Source organism: Neophocaena asiaeorientalis, unplaced genomic scaffold (genome assembly GCF_003031525.2).
Source record: "Neophocaena asiaeorientalis asiaeorientalis breed wild unplaced genomic scaffold, Neophocaena_asiaeorientalis_V1.1 scaffold773, whole genome shotgun sequence".
Taxonomy (NCBI): domain Eukaryota; kingdom Metazoa; phylum Chordata; class Mammalia; order Artiodactyla; family Phocoenidae; genus Neophocaena; species Neophocaena asiaeorientalis.
This window is the reverse complement of record NW_020172815.1, coordinates 434812-451001: the sequence shown is the minus strand read 5'-3', so window position 1 is coordinate 451001 and position 16190 is coordinate 434812. Positions and strand designations below refer to the sequence as shown.

The window sequence follows — 16190 nt, the reverse complement described above, 5'->3', positions numbered from 1 at the left end:
AAAAGTATTAAATATGACTATAAAAATATGTCAATGGATACACCATATAAAAGGATGTAAATTGTAACATCAGTATTGCAAAGTGTGTTTGAGGGGTGAAGTAAAAGTGTAGAGTTTTTGTTAAATTGTTATCAGCTTAAAGTAGACCGTTTAAACTATGTTTTATGTAAGCCCCATGGTAACCACACACTCACAAAATACCTATAGAGGAGACACAAAAGAAAAATAGAAAGGAGTCAAAGCATATCAACATAAAAGAATCAGTGAAAGACAAAGGAACATGGCAAAAGAGGAAAGAGAGGTAAAAGAACTACAAAACAGAAAACAACAAAATTGTAATAGTCCTTCTCTATCAATAATTACTGTAACTATAAATGGATTAAACCCAATCAAAAGACAAAGAGTGGCTGAATAGATTGAAAAAAAATCCAGCCATATGCTGTCTACAAAAGACTCATTTTAGATTTAAGGACACACATGGACTGAAAGTAAATGGATGGGGAAAGATACTCCATGCAAATGGTGACCAAAAGAGAGCAGGAGGGGCTATACTTAGATAAAAATAGACTTTAAGTCAATAACTATTATAAGAGGCAAAGAAGGACGTTATATAATTATATAAGGGTCAGTTCATCAGGAACACATAACAATTATGAATAAATATTCACCCAACATCAGAACACCTAACATATGAGGCAAACACTGACAGAAATGAAGGTAGGAATAGGCATCAATACAATCATAGTAGGAGACTTCAGTACCCCCACTTGTAATACTGGATAGAACATTTGGACAGAAAATCAACACTTAACTGATTTCAAAGTATCAATATATTGCAAAGCTCCAGTAAATATAACATTATAGTACTGGCAATACAGACATATAGACCAGTAGGACAGAATATAGGGCCCAAAACTAAATCCATAAATATATGGTCACCTGATCTTTCACAAGAGTGCCAAGAATACACAATGTGGGAGAAATAGTCTCTTCAACAAATGATGTTGACAAAACTGGATATCCAGATACAAAAGAATTAAATTGGACCCTTACCTTATATCATACAGAAAAGTCAACTCAAAATGTAGTAAGGACTTAAACGTGAGAACAGCAACTGTAAAACTCCTAGAAGAAAACATAGGGGAAAATCTTCATGGCAATTGGTCTTGGCAGTTATTTCTTTATGTGACACCAAAAGCACAGGGAACAAAAGCAAAATTAGACAAGTGAGCCTTGATAAAACTAAAAAGCTTCTGCAGAGAAGAAGAAACAATCAACAGGGTGAAAAGGCAACCTATAAAAAGGGAGAAAATATTTGCAAACCACATACCTGATAAGGGATTAATATCCAAAATATATTGGAAACTCCCACAATTCAAAAGGAAAAAAAATCCAAATAACTTGATTAAAAAATGACAAAGAACTTGAATAGACATTTCCCCTAAAGAAGACATTCACATTGCCAACAGGTATATGAAAAGATCACTAACCATTAGGGAAACGCAAATCAAGACCATAGTGAGATATCACCTCACAACTCTTAGGATGGTTATTATTTAAAAAAAAAGAAGTGTTGGCAAGGATATGGAGAAATTGGACACCCTTCTACACTGTTGATGGGAATGTAACATAGTGAAGCTGCAATGGAACACCGTATGGCAGTTACTCAAAAAATTAGAAGTAGAACTACCATATATGATCCACCAATCCCACTTCTGAGTGTTTATTCAAACTAATTGCAGTCAGGACCTAGAAGATATATTTGCACTCCCTTGTTCATTGCAGCCTTTTTCACAATAACCCAATGTGGAAACAACCTAAGTGACCATTGAAGGACGAATGGAGGAAGAAAATAAGGTATATGCATACAATGGAATATTATTCAGCCTTAAAAAAGAAGGAATATCAGGATATATGTATAGCTGATTCACTTTGTTATAAAGCAGAAACTAACACACCATTGTAAAGCAATTATACTCCAGTAAAGATGTGGGAAAAAAAAAAGAAGGATATCCTGCTATATGCAACACTATGGAAGAACTTTGAGGACACTATGGTAAGTGAAATAAGCCAGTCACAGGAAGAAAAATACTATATGATTCCACCTGTATGAGATATCTAAAGAAGTCAAATTCATAGAAGTAGAGAGTAGAATGTTGGTTGCCAGGGCCCTGGAAGAAAGGGGTGTGGGGAGTTGCTATTCAACAGGAATAATTTCAGTTATGCAAGATGAATAAGTTCTAGAAATCTGCTGCACAGCACTGTGCCTACAGTTAACAATACTCTATTGCACTCTTACAAATTTGAGGGTATGTCTTATGTTAAGTGCTCCCACCATAATAAAATTAAAAATAAGAGAAGAGGGCTTCCCTGGTGGCGCAGTGGTTGAGAATCTGCCTGCGAATGCAGGGGACACGGGTTCGAGCCCTGGTCTGGGAAGATCCCGCATGCCGCGGAGCAACTGGGCCCGTGAGCCGCAATTACTGAGCCTGCGCGTCTGGAGCCTGTGCTCCACAGAGAAGAGAGGCAACGATAGTGAGAGGCCCACGCACGGCGATGAAGAGTGGACCCCGCTTGCCACAACTAGAGAAAGCCCTCACACAGAAACGAAGACCCAACACAGCCATAAATAAATTAATTAATTAAAAAAAAAAAAAAAAATAAGAGAAGAAACCAAGCAGAAATAGGAATACAAGGAAGATACTGGAAAAAAAAACCTTCACTGAGATAAAAAAATGTATATTGCATCCATTGAATAGGAATAGGATGCTGTGGGGAAAAAAGGGGGGTGAATATTCAGACAACAAATTAAATGCAGTAGCAGAATGGAAAACTCAATAGAAGGATTAGAAGATAAGTTGAGGAGATTTCACAGAAAAAAAAAAAAAAAGTCAGGAGGAAAACACAAAAAATGGAGAAAAAAGGTAAGTTAGAGAAGCAATATATGAAATCTAATATCAAACAATAGGAGTTCCAGAAAAAGATAATGAAATAAACAGAAGGAAGAAAATTATCAGAGATACAATTCCAGAACACTTTCTAGAGCTAAAGAATATGATTTCTGGGTTAAAAGGGCCATACTGTGCCTAGCACAATAGATGAAAAACACCAACACAAAACATTATGAAATTTCAGAACATCTGAGGATGGAATAAACAGAATGGATTTATACAATTTGGTAGAGTTTAGGATTAAATAGATGAAAAATACAGAGAAAACTAAACAAACAAGACTTTTATTGACTCCAGGAAAAACAAAAGGTGGTCATGGTATATACCACAAGAGTAAAAATTAAGATTTTTATGGCAATTTATCATCATTATGTCTATATTGAATATTGGCCTAAATAAATATGTGATATAATAGTATGAGGACAATGGGAAAGGTGGGTTAAAGGAAATGAGTGTTAGGGGACTGCAAAAGCCCAAAGATTATTAATATCCTGATGCCGTCAAGGCTCGTCTGTTTTTCTCTGTCTCACCCAAACTTTCTTCAACTACCATAGCTTAGTATGGGCTGGGGACCTAAGTTGAGGAGAAAAAGGTAATCTGCCACTTGTGTGCTGTTGTTCAAAATTTTGTGCCATTTCTCCCTGCTTTTTTAGATTGGGAGTGTCCCACGTTGGAAGAAAACTTGCTATGTAAGAATTCCACTCTTTTGGACACCAGTAAAGCAGTACCGATACAGAAGGCACTACAGTTTTCAAACCTCTCTGCAATTTTAGGTAAGTTTCACATTCTTTTTCCTCATATCACAAGAGGAAACCCTTGTCTATATTGGAAAAGCAAAGTACTTTTTCTTTTGAATGATTTCTAAGCTAAATTCATTGATTAGGATTACCTTTGGCTACACATCATATCTGACTAATAGTAAGCAGCTTAAGTACATATGGGTTTACTTTCTTAAAACATTGATTTTGAATTTTAGACTTGAAGAAAAGTTGCAAAAGTAATACTAAGGGTTCCCATATACCTCCCATCCAGCTTTCTGAAATATTATCTTATACAACCGTAATACAATGGTGATAATCAGGAAATTAACATTGGTATTAAACTGTTAACTAAACTACAGACCTTATTCACGTTTCACCAGTTTTTCCACTAACATCTTTTTTTCTGTTTCAGGATCCTATCTAGGATCCTACATTGAATTAGATTGTTATTTCTCCCTTAGTCTACTGAGATCTGTGACAGATCCTCAGTGTTTGTCTTTCATAAGCTTGATACTTTTGAAGATTACTGATCAGTTATTTTGTAGAATGTCCCTCAGTTTGAATTTTTCTAGTGTTTTCTCATGATTGGAAAGAGATTATGCAATTTTTAATACGAACACCACAGAAATAATGTATTAAGGAATTCTTAATGTCAGTACATATATCTTCTTATTGGTGATGTTAAACTTCACTTAATTAAGGTGGTATATGCTGGTTTTCTCCACTGTAAAGTTACTAGTTTCCCTCTGTAGTTAATAAATACCTAGAAAAAGATAGTTTGAGGCTCCATAAGTCCTGTTTCTCCTCAAACTTTCATTCACTGATATTACCATTCATCAGAAGAACTTGATTGCCACAGTTCTTTCTGTGGTGTTCATCTCATGGTGATTTTTCTTATAATTTTCTGCATACAGGTCTTTTGTCTCCTTAGGTAGGTTTATTCCTAGGTATTTGATTCTTTTCGTTGCCATAGTAAATGGGAGTGTTTTCTTGATTTCACATTCAGATTTTTAATCATTAGTGTGTAGGAATGCCAGAGATTACTGTGCATTAATTTTGTATCCTGCTACTTTACCAAATTCATTGATTAGCTCTTGTTCGCACAGCTCCTGGGGTTCAGCTTTGGATTTGGCCCGCCTCCGTGTGTAGGTCGCCGGAGGGTGTCTGTTCTTCGCTCAGACAGGACGGGGTTAAAGGAGCCGCTGATTCAGGGGCTCTGGCTCACTCGGTCCTGGCGGAGGGTGGGGTACGGATGCGGGGCGAGCCTGCGGCGGCAGAGGCCAGCATGACGTTGCAGCAGCCTGAAGTGCGCCGTTCTCCCGGGGAAGTTGTCCCTGGATCCCGGGACCCTGGCAGTGGCGGGCTGCACAGGCTTCCGGGAGGGTAGGTGTGGATAGTGACCTGTGCTCGCACACAGGATTCTTGGTGGCGGCAGCAGCAGCCTTAGCGTTTCATGCCCGTCTCTGGGGTCTTCGCTGATATCCGCGGCTCGCGCCCGTCTCTGGTACTCCTTTAAGCAGCGCTCTTAATCCCCTCTCCTCGCGCACCAGGAAACAAAGAGGGAAGAAAAAGTCTCTTGCCTCTTTGGTAGGTGCAGACTTTTTCCCAGACTCCCTCCCGGCTACCTGTGGTGCACTAACCCCTTCAGGCTGTGTTCACGCCCCAGTCCTCTCCCTGTGCTCTGACCGTAGCCTGACTCAGCTCCCAGCCCCCACCCACCCCAGCGGGTGAGCAGACAAGCCTCTAGGGCTGGTGAGTGCCTGTTGGCACCGATCCTCTGTGCGGGAATCTCTCCGGTTTGCCCTCCGCACCCCTGTTGCTTATCTACTGTTCTGCTTGGGTGATTTCTATTATTCTATCTTCCAGATCACTTATTTGTTCTACTGTGACATTTAGTTTGCTATTCATTGCTTCTAGATTGGTTTTTATCTTGGTAATTGAATTGTCCATTTTTGATTGGTTCATTTTTATAATTTCTAGTTCCTTGTTACAGTGATCTGCATTTCTATCAATAATCTTTCTTAATTATGTTAGCCTTTTTATTACTGCCTTTTTGAGTTCAAGGTCTAGTAGACTGGTGAGCTCAGTTTCATTGTTTTTTTCTTACAGAGGATCGTTGTTCTTTTAATTCGGAGTAGTTCCTCTGACTTTTCATTTTACTTAACTTTGTCTCTATTAATTTAAGAGAAACAGTTATCTACCATGGTCTTGAAAGGGTGTTTTTATGTGGGAGCATCCTGGTGCAGGCTGTGTGTGTCCAATGTTTTGGTGCAAAGGCTGGTTTTGGTATAGACCCCAGCCATGTCCTTCCTCAGGTTTTTCTGGCTGTTATCCCCTTGATAGGGGGTGTGGTTCATGCTAGAGTATCTAGAGCCTATGCAGAATGTGAGGCAGGGCTTCCTCTCTGCTCAGTGGCTGTCACCACTTTGTCAGAGGCAGGTCTGCTCCCCAGTTGTTGGATTAGAAGTTCTGAGGGTTGGGTCTGATCAGGCTCTGTTGCCCTTGAGTCTGTCCCCTGTCCCAAAGCAAGTGAGGCTTGTTCAGTCACAGAGGACCTGTGTGCCACCTGTGTAGGCATCTGTTATTCTGCTCAGCAGCTGCTTAAGTTCGCATCCCTTCCTCTGTTGTATTTGTCCCAGATATAGTGCAAGGCTGTGGTGTGACATAGGCTGTGGCTGGCGGTCAGGGCATTGTGGATATAGGAACTGAGGTGGCTGTGCTTCCTCCTGAGATCTGGTCTGCCTCTGTAGCAGACCTCTCCCAAGACCTGCCTGCTCCACACCTACCACTAAGGTGTGGTGTGGAATTGGTGGAGCCAGGGCACTCTCACTGGGAGCCGAACCACCATGTATTCCTGAGCGTGCTGACAATGGCCTCCACGGCTCCACCCAGATCACACTCCAGGCCCTCTTGGTGGTCTCTGCGTAGCTAGATGGAACCCTCTCCCAGGGCCTATGTGCTCGAAGTTCAGGGCTTAACCACTGCACACTCTTTTGATGCCACCCTATGCGCACGCTGACAGTACCTACCACAGCTCAACCCGGATCTCACCCCAGGCACCCTGGTCTGTCTCTGGGTAGCTAGATCAAGTCTGCCCAGAACCTACACCAGGCTATAGTGTGGAGTGAGTGGGGCTGGGGTACTTGCCCCTTTGGGTTGAGAAGTGACATGAGGTTCTCTTTGCCCTGATTGTTAGCAAGCCAGAATGTGTGTACTCCTTAAGGTAGAGTCTAGGCTTTTTCAGCCCTTCTGTCTGTCTCAGCAGATTTCCCAGCAGGCCAGGGCGCTTGTCTCCTGTGCACAGGACCCAAGGACTGTGATGTCCAGGTTGGACTTGACTTGCTTGCTCCCCAGGGTGAGGGTCCACCCATGTGGACCTTTTCTTCCTTACAGATCTCTCCCAGGGGCACAAGTCCTGACCCAGTGCCGTTTTCTTCCGTCTCACCTGGTTATGTGGAGATCTGTCTCACAGCTTTGGTTGTATAGGAGTTTTTTCTGCCAGTTTCCAGTTAGTTTTCCATGAGAATTGTTCTACATGTATATGTATTTTTGATGTGTTTGCTGTGGGAGGTGAGTTCCACATTCTTCTATTCTGCCATCTTGGTTACCCTCCCCTGAATTATATTTCTAACAGATTGTTTTTTTTCCTTTCTTAGGTACCTCTTCAGAAGACTATCAGAAATGCCATAGGAAAGTGTAAGAACTAACATTTTAAAAGTTGTTGTGCTTTTAAAACTTTGTGTACTAATAGTTATATAGCAAGTATGATTGGTAACCCACAAATTCAGATGTTTGTTTATTCAATGTTTGTTGAGGGCTCACTGTATACCAGAACTGTTCTGATTGCTGGAGGTATATTTGCTAACTATCCATCTGTCTGTCTATCTATCTAATTGCTGTAATGAACAAAATTGATTAAAAACAAAATCTCTGCCTTCTTTGAGTCCACATTCTAGTTGGAGGAGATGGACAATAAATAAATAAGCAAGTAAATTTATACCATGCTATATGGTAATGAATGCTATGGAGAAAAATAAAACAAAATAGGGGACTAGGGAGTATTGGGATAGAGATTTGCTCTTTTAAGTGGTGTGGTCCGAGACTCACCATTGAAAAGGCAGCATTTGAGCAGAGACCTAAAGAAGGAGACAGAGCAAGCTGTGTAACTCATTGGAGAAAAGAGCATTCCAGGTAGAGGGAATAGCTGGAGCCATGCCCTGAGGCAAGAAGGCCTGGGCTCCTGGTGTGAAGTGAGGGAGGAGGAGTGACGTAAGAGATAAAGTGAGAGAAGAAGCAAGAGGCCAGATCATATAAGGCACTTTAGTCAAATATAAGTGAATTGGAAGGCCTTTGAAGGGTTTAGAAGGATGATATGATATGACTTATGTTTTAAAAGAATCATGCTAGCTGCTGTGTTGAGAATAGACTATGATGAGGCAAGGAATTAGGGAAATTATAGTTAGGAGACTACTGCCCTAATCTGGGCAAGAAATATTGGAGTATGGACCAGAGTGGCAAGAGGGGAGATAGTAAGAGGTAGGATTTTGGATATATTTTGAAAGCAGAACTAAGAGGATCCACTGAAGGACTGAGTGGTGAAGTATGAAAGTAGTCAAGGCTAACACCATGGTTTTGGCTTGAGCAACTGGAAGGATGGAGTTGCCATTTATTAAGATGGGGAAGACTGAGGAGAAACATATTACCAGGGGCAGATGAGTTTGGCTTAGTGCATGTAGACTGAAGGGTAAGGTATGTGAGAGAGATGTTCAAGGAGGTGGTCACATTCTGGATCATGAATACCTTAAGAGCTGGTATTTTTATTTTTTCCTGAATATGATGAGAGCCTATGAAAGATTTTCAGTAGGACTGAAAATATAACGATTTTTTTTAACACCTAATCTTCAAAGGTTGAAAGAACTTACACAAAATTCATACAAGTTTAAAAACAAAGTCAGGAGACACCATCACGAAAGTGAAAAGACAGTATACACAATGGGAGAATATATTTGCAAATCATATATCTAATAAGGGAATTGTATGCAGAGTATGTAAAGAACTCTTACAACTCAACAATAAAAGGACAAATAACCTGATTTAAAAATGGACAAAGCATCTGAACAGGCATTTCTCCATAGAAGATAAACAAATGGCCAATAAGCACATGAAAAGATACTTACTATCATTATCCATTCGGGAAATGCAAATCAACTTCATTGAGATACCACTTCACACCCACTGGGATGGTTATAATCAAAGAGACAGATAACAAGTATTGTCTTGGATGTGGAGAAGCTGGAACTCTCATACATGGCTGATGAGAATTTTAAATAGCAAAGGTGCTTTGGAAAATAGTTTGGCAGCTCCTCCAAATGTGACCCAGCAATTCAGTCCTAGTTTTGCATACCTAATAGAAATGAAAACTATGTGTACACAAAAACTTGTACATGAATGTTCACAGCAAGTTTATTCATAACAGCCAAAAAGTAGAAACAATCCAAATATCCATCTACTGAATGGATAAATAAAATATGGTATATCTGTAATGGGATGTTATTCAACAGCAAAAAGAAGTGAAATTCTGATATGCACTAAACATGGATGAACCCTGTAAATATTATGCTAACTGAAAGAAGCCAGTCATACAAGACCACATATTTTATGGTTTCATTCATATAAGATAGCAAGAATAGACAAATCTATAGAGACAGAAAGCAGATTAATGATTGCCTAAGACTGGGGGTGTTTGGGAAGAAATGAGCATTGACTACTAGTGGGTACAGGGTTTCCTTTTGGGGTGATGAAAATGTTCTAAAATTGACTGTGGTTGCACAACTCTCTGAATATACTAAAAACCATTGAATTACACACTCTAAATTGGTAAATTATATGGTATATGAATTATATCAGTAAATCTGTTAAAAAAGACAAAGTTAGGACCAAGGAAACCAAGGAGATATGATTTTTAATAGGCGATACAGATATAACCAGATTTTTTTTTTACCAGAATTAAATGGTAGACAGTACAATGTGGTCTTCTTTGATGAGGATCTATAGTATTGGTACTTTGTGTTGCTGAGTGTGTGGGGGCAAGGACTGATAAACTGCTGAGCAAAAATTTCTGTGGAATTTTTAATTACCCAACCAAAATTCTTGCCAATCATCCTACCTCTTCGCAAACATATGCATCATATTTCTGTCTTGTGCAATCACCCTTGCAGCAAAGAAGAAGATGGATTAGGAGTGATTAGATTGAAGGGATGACTATTGTGGCATTCCAAGTGAGGCATGATTAGGACCTGAACTTTAGTGGCAAGGATTGCTTAGAAGGAAAACTTGAGAACAATTCAAGAGTGATAATCAACTGTTGTTAATGATTGGATGGTTAAGAGAGGAAGATGGAGTCCATGATGACCCTCAGCCCTCTGACTTAGGAAACAGGATGAATGATGACTCATTCACTACGTGAAGGAACACAAATAGAAAAGCAAGAGTGAGTTGGAGTGACAGGTCTGGAAAACACTGAAATACCTACAGCACTTTGAAGTGGAGATATCTAGCAGGCATTTGTATATCCCAGCCTGGAAAGCAAGGGAAAGGTTCTGGGCTGAAAGCATAGTTGTTCCCTTGGGAAAGTGTGTAGAGTGAGAAAAGAATAGTTTTAGTGTGATAGGCTCCTTATAGTTATGCTTGCATCTAAATGATGAGAAATTTCTGAAGAAAAGAAAATCAATGACTGTTATTCTTGGGTGAATTATTCTTCCTTGGTGAACAACAGTGAAAATTCTAAGGCTAAATTATTAAGAAAATATAGCTTTATTGATTTATTTTTTTAAATAACTGATCTAAACTTCTCATGGGCTTTGATCACCTTTCTCCCCTGTTTAGCAGGGAAATGATGAGTTAAAGTTATTAATGACATCCAGTTACTTCCAGGTAAAAGTCTCTTTTGGGTAAAAGCTGAGTCTTTCATATTTTCTCCCACTCCATATTCCTGAGGATGATCATACCTCTTGATTTGCCTGGGACAGTCCCAGTGTGTGCCTGCTGTTCTCACATAATCTTTTATAGAGCTTCCTTTTACTCTCAGAAAGGTCCTAGTTTGGACAAATCGTCACCCTAAATATAGGTGTATAGGCCAGAGGTGGGGGAGGGGTGAAGTTGGGTCTTGAGGGTGTCTGGGATCTACAAGTTGTCTCTGAATTTTTACTGATTTGTGCTGCAGGTTTCAAGACTAGTTCATACCTGGGCTGGACTCTACTGATAAAGTCATTGATGAACTTACAGCTGTATTTTGGGCCTGAAGTCCTCCGTTGCTGATTTTTCCTCACCTTAGCTTTTATTGCCGCCCCAAACCCCTTAAGTCTCATTGAAGTCCTCCATCCAGACTTTGACTTAGTTGCCTTTCTACAACCTTCGTGGTAAACTCACCTAGACACAACTGCCCTATGCCAGGTATTTTGGTTCTAAATTTGACCACCTTCTCTGCATTGCCTTTGATATGTGGAACCTTGAGAACCAGTTTACAGGAATTAAGGGACTCTTAGGAGGGCTGAGGCCTCCTCTCTGCCTGAGTATCCCAAGCTCTTATTTTTATGTTGAGTTTCCTCCTTGTGTGGATGTTTTCTCCTAGAGTTCTAAACAGGGAGTTTGGCACATGCCCTCTACTTTGGGCTTTCTCTTCACCTCTTCTGATGTCATCATCACACCTGTTACCCCCACCTCCAGATTTTGGGCTTGAAGGAGAGAAGTCAGTCCCCATTGTCTAACTGCTTGTTTCCTAAGCCTGTGTCCCCTTTATCTTTCCAATAAACCTTTAGGCTGGAAGGCATAGAGGGGGATCTATCTTAGGTCACATGAGTTCTTACAGTAAAACTCTGTGGTTCTGTCTACAAGCCTTAATCTATATATGTTAATAGGACCTTGAGGAATGTAGCAGGATGTTAAATGTGCTTTCATGTAGTCTTAGAGTTTGGACAGTGACCTTAATAGATGAGAACAAAATAAAAATGACAATTACCCCATCCCCTATTCTGTGTAGAATCATCTATGTAGAATTTGTAATAGGTGAGATCAAAACCTAATTCTTTCAACATTAGACCATCACCAATCTCTAAGCTATTTTAAGAAAAGACAAAGAATGCACTGAGAGGATGAAATGATCAAGAATGTTTCTTTGATAAGAGTTATTGATGTCATATGCAAGGAGAGGAGAAAACTTCTCCCTCACCTCAACACAAGAGAGAAGCTTCCAGAGATCCATTTGGAAAGTTCAACGTATGTTCCCTGGAATTTGGTTTCTGACTCACACCTGGTAAAGCTAAAAGCAAGAAAGTCTGTTAGATGCTTTGGAATGGCTGATAAAGAGGACACTAGAAATACTTTCAGAGTTTGGCACAGCAAAGATTTGTGCATATTACCCAGACGTCAGACATAGATCCCACAGAAGGGATCATCTTGAAAGGGATCATGCCAAATACGACTTCCTGGAAAGGACAAAATAAACTTGACTGAAAGAGACTGGAAATTTTACCATCAAATTGAAAAGCTGAGGACATCATAAAGAGCAAGTGAGACAGCCCCAGAGATAGGGAAATCTTATCACTGAACCCTTCAAAATACTTCAGGTTTGGGCTTCCCTGGTGGCGCAGTGGTTAAGAATCCGCCTGCTAATGCAGGGGACACAGGTTCAAGCCCTGGTCCAGGAAGATCCCCCATGCTGCGGAACAACTAGGCCCGTGTGCCACAATTACTGAGCCCGCGCTCTAGAGCCTGCAAGCCACAACTACCGAAGCCTGCGCACCTAGAGCCCGTGCTCTGCAACAAGAGAAGCCACTGCAGTGAGAGGCCCACGCACCGCAACGAAGAGTAGCCCCCACTCGCTGCAACTAGAGAAAGCCCGTGCACAGCAACAAAGACCCAACGCAGCCAAAAATAAAATAAATAAATTTATTTTTAAAAAACTACTTCAGGTTTGAAAGAGTCAGCATTTGGTTATCTGTCATGCCCAAAGGGCACCAAGGACATATTAGAGTAGTATCAGTTAAGAAAGACCTTTCCTACAGTTCTTTCCTGCTACTCCAATGCCAAAGGATCCTAAAGAGTAGTTAACAAATGGGGAAGGAAAAAGAGCAAGAAATAGAGGAAAAAAACAGTGATGGTTGCTTTCCTCACTGCAGGCTATGAGTCTAAATCAGACCTCAGTTGGGAGAAGGAAGAGGTTTAAGTTGGATAATAAGAGTTTAGTGTTGTGATATTATGCTGGGCTTTTTATTACCTAAAAATGTCTATTGGGCTTCCCTGGTGGCGTAGTGGTTGAGAGTCCGCCTGCCGATGCAGGGGACACGGGTTCGTGCCCCGGTCCGGGAAGACCCCACATGCCGCGGAGCGGCTGGGCCCGTGAGCCATGGCCGCTGAGCCTGCGCGTCCGGAGCCTGTGCTCCGCAACGGGAGAGGCCACAACAGTGAGAGGCCCGCGTACCGCAAAAAATAAATAAATGAAATAAAATAAAATAAAAATGACTATTTATAGGCCACAAAAGCAACAGAATACACCTGAAAGGGGCAAGAAAGTACTATTTTGACAGGATGAATTAATTTTTTTGTATCTGATTCCTTTTTCCAATATTTTTTATTGAAGTATATTTACAATGCTGTGTTAATTTCTGCTGTGCAGCAAAGTGATTCCGTTATACATATATATACATTCTTTTTAAAATATTCTTTTCCATTATGGTTTATCATAGGATATTGAATATAGTTCTCTGTGCTATACAGTAGGACCTTGTTGTTTATAAATTCTATGTATAAAAGCTTACATCTGCTAACTCCAACCTCCCACTCCATCCCTCCCCCAATCCTCTCCCCTTTGGCAACCACCAGTCTATTCTCTATGTCTGTCATTCTGTTTCTGTTTCATAGATAGGTTCTTTTGTGTCATATTTTAGATTCCATGTATAAGTGATATAGTATGGTATTTGTCTTTCTCTTTCTTATTTCACTTAGTATGATAATCTCTAGTTGCATCCATGTTGCTGCAAATAGCATTATTTTGTTCTTTTTTATGACTGAGTAGTATTCCATTGTATATAGGTACCACATCTTCTTTATTCATTCATCTACTGATGGACATTTAGGTTGTTTCCATGTCTTGGCTATTGTGAATAGTGCTACTATGAACATGGGGGTGTATGTGTCTTTCTGAATTATTTAATATTCCATTGTATATATGTGCCACATCTTCTTTATCCATTCATCCGATGATGGGCACTTAGGTTGTTTCCATTTCCGGGCTTGAATTATAGTTTTTAACAGGATGAATTTAAAGAGGAAATATGAAGGAATAAAATACTTTTTTGCGTACTGAGTTCAACTTTTCACTAAAGCAGTAATAGGAATTTAAAAATCATTTTCTCACATTCAGTTTTCAACTCCGCTGTCTTGCTGGGGACTCAGAAATTCCACTTTGGTGGTCAAAGGCTGAGGTTTGATTCTTTTGTATTCCTCTTGTAATAGCTAATCCTCTTTTACACATTTCGATAAGATTGGGGGCAGTCTCATTTGTGAAAGTATAAAATAGAACAGAGTATTAATTTTTTTAAGTATTATTTCTAATGTTACTTGAGATCCTTACCACAAGAATCCTGGAAAACAAGGGACTTCCCAGGTGGTCTAGTGGGTAAGACTCCACGCTCCCAATACAGGGGGCCCAGGTTCGATACCTAGTTGGGGAACTAGATCCCACATGTATGCCACAACTAAGAGTCATGCTGCAACTAAGAGTCGGCATGCCTCAACTAAGAAGTCCACATGCTGCAACTAAAAAAAAAGATCCTGCATTTGCAAAGAACATCCTGCGTGCCACAACTAAAACCCAGCACAGCCAAAATAAATAAATATTTTCTTTAAAAGGGTAATGAGGTATCATTTCTTAAAAAAAAAAAAAAAAGAATCCTGGAAAACAAGATTGCTATTCCTTTTCCATAAATGACATAATCAAGACTCAAGACAGGTAAAGTAACTTTCCCAAGGCCACTGAAGTGTAAGTAGCAGAACTGAGCTTTAAATCAAGGTCTGTCTGATTCTAAATACTATGCTTTGTCCTCTACACATATTATCTCACACTGATGAACGTATAAGTATATTGCCCTTTATTATGAAACTATTTGTTCATATAAATATGTTAGCATTTTTTCTAACTAGCTTTATTTTTTCTATAGGATAATTGATTGCATAGAAATGTCTTTAAGTATTATTTGAGGATTCTCAAAAGTTACTGAAAGAATAAAAGAATCCCATTAATTTGTTCTTATTCTAGCATGATGATGTTAGCAGACCAAAGTATTTCTCCAAAACCAAAGAGTACTGCAAGTTCAGAATCAGGTAATTAGTAATGAAACTAATCATTTTCATAATCCTCTACTTATTTTTAACATCTTTATTGGAGTATAATTGCTTTACAGTGTTGTGTTAGTTTCTGCTGTATAACAAACTGAATCAGCTATATGCATACATGTATTACCACATCCCCTCCCTCTTGCATCTCCCTCCCACCCTCCTTATCTGACCCCTCTAGGTAGTTGCAAAGCACTGAGCTGATCTCCTGGTGCAATGCAGCTGCTTCCCGGTAGCAATCTATGTTACCTTTGGTAGTGTATATATGTCAATGCTACTCTCTCACTTCGTCCCTGCTTACCCTTCCCCCTCCCCATTCCTCAAGTCCATTCTCTACGTCTGTGTCTTTATTCCTGTCCTGCCCCTAGGTTCATTAGAACCATTTTTTTTAGATTCCATATATATATGTTAGCATACACTATTTCTTTTTCTCTTTCTGACTTACTTCACTCTGTATGACAGACTCTAGGTCCATCCACCTCACTACAAATAACTGAATTTCATTTCTTTTTATGGCTGAGTAATATTCCATTGTATATATGTGCCACATCTTCTTTATCCATTCATCTATTGATGGACACTTAGGTTGCTTCCATGTCCTGGCTATTGTAAATACAGCTGCACTGAACATTGTGGTACATGACTCTGTCTGAATTACGGTTTTCTCAGGGTCCATGCCCAGTAGAGGGATTGCTGGGTCATGTGGTAGTTCTATTTTTAGCTTTTTAAGGAACCTCCATACTGTTCTCCATAGTGGCTGTATCAATTTACATTCTCACCAACAGTGCAACAGGATTCCCTTTTCTCCACACCCTCTCCAGCATTTATTGTTTGTAGATTTTTTGTTGATGGCCATTCTGACTGGTGTGAGGTGATACCTCATTATAGTTTTGTTTTGCATTTCTCTAATGATTAGTGATGTTGAGCATCTTTCCATGTGTTTGTTGGCATTCTGTATATCTTCTTTGGAGAAATGTCTGTTTAGGTCTTCTGCCCATTTTTGGGTTGGGTTGTTTGTTTTTTTGATATTGAGCAACATGAGCTGTTGTATATTTTGAGATTAATCCTTTGTCACTTGCTTCGTTTG

The 16190-nt window shown here is 39.8% G+C and overlaps 1 protein-coding gene across 1 annotated transcript in view; it reads left to right on the top strand.

Moving 5' to 3' along the window:
* The window catches only part of MEIKIN (meiotic kinetochore factor), a 71340-nt gene that overhangs the window by 11085 nt on the left and 44065 nt on the right, over window positions 1-16190 (top strand). Inside the window, exons 6-8 of the mRNA XM_024741656.1 lie at window positions 3605-3724; window positions 7369-7408; window positions 15027-15091. Coding sequence (XP_024597424.1) covers window positions 3605-3724; window positions 7369-7408; window positions 15027-15091 — 225 coding nt within the window. The remainder of the gene's footprint in view (window positions 1-3604; window positions 3725-7368; window positions 7409-15026; window positions 15092-16190) is intronic.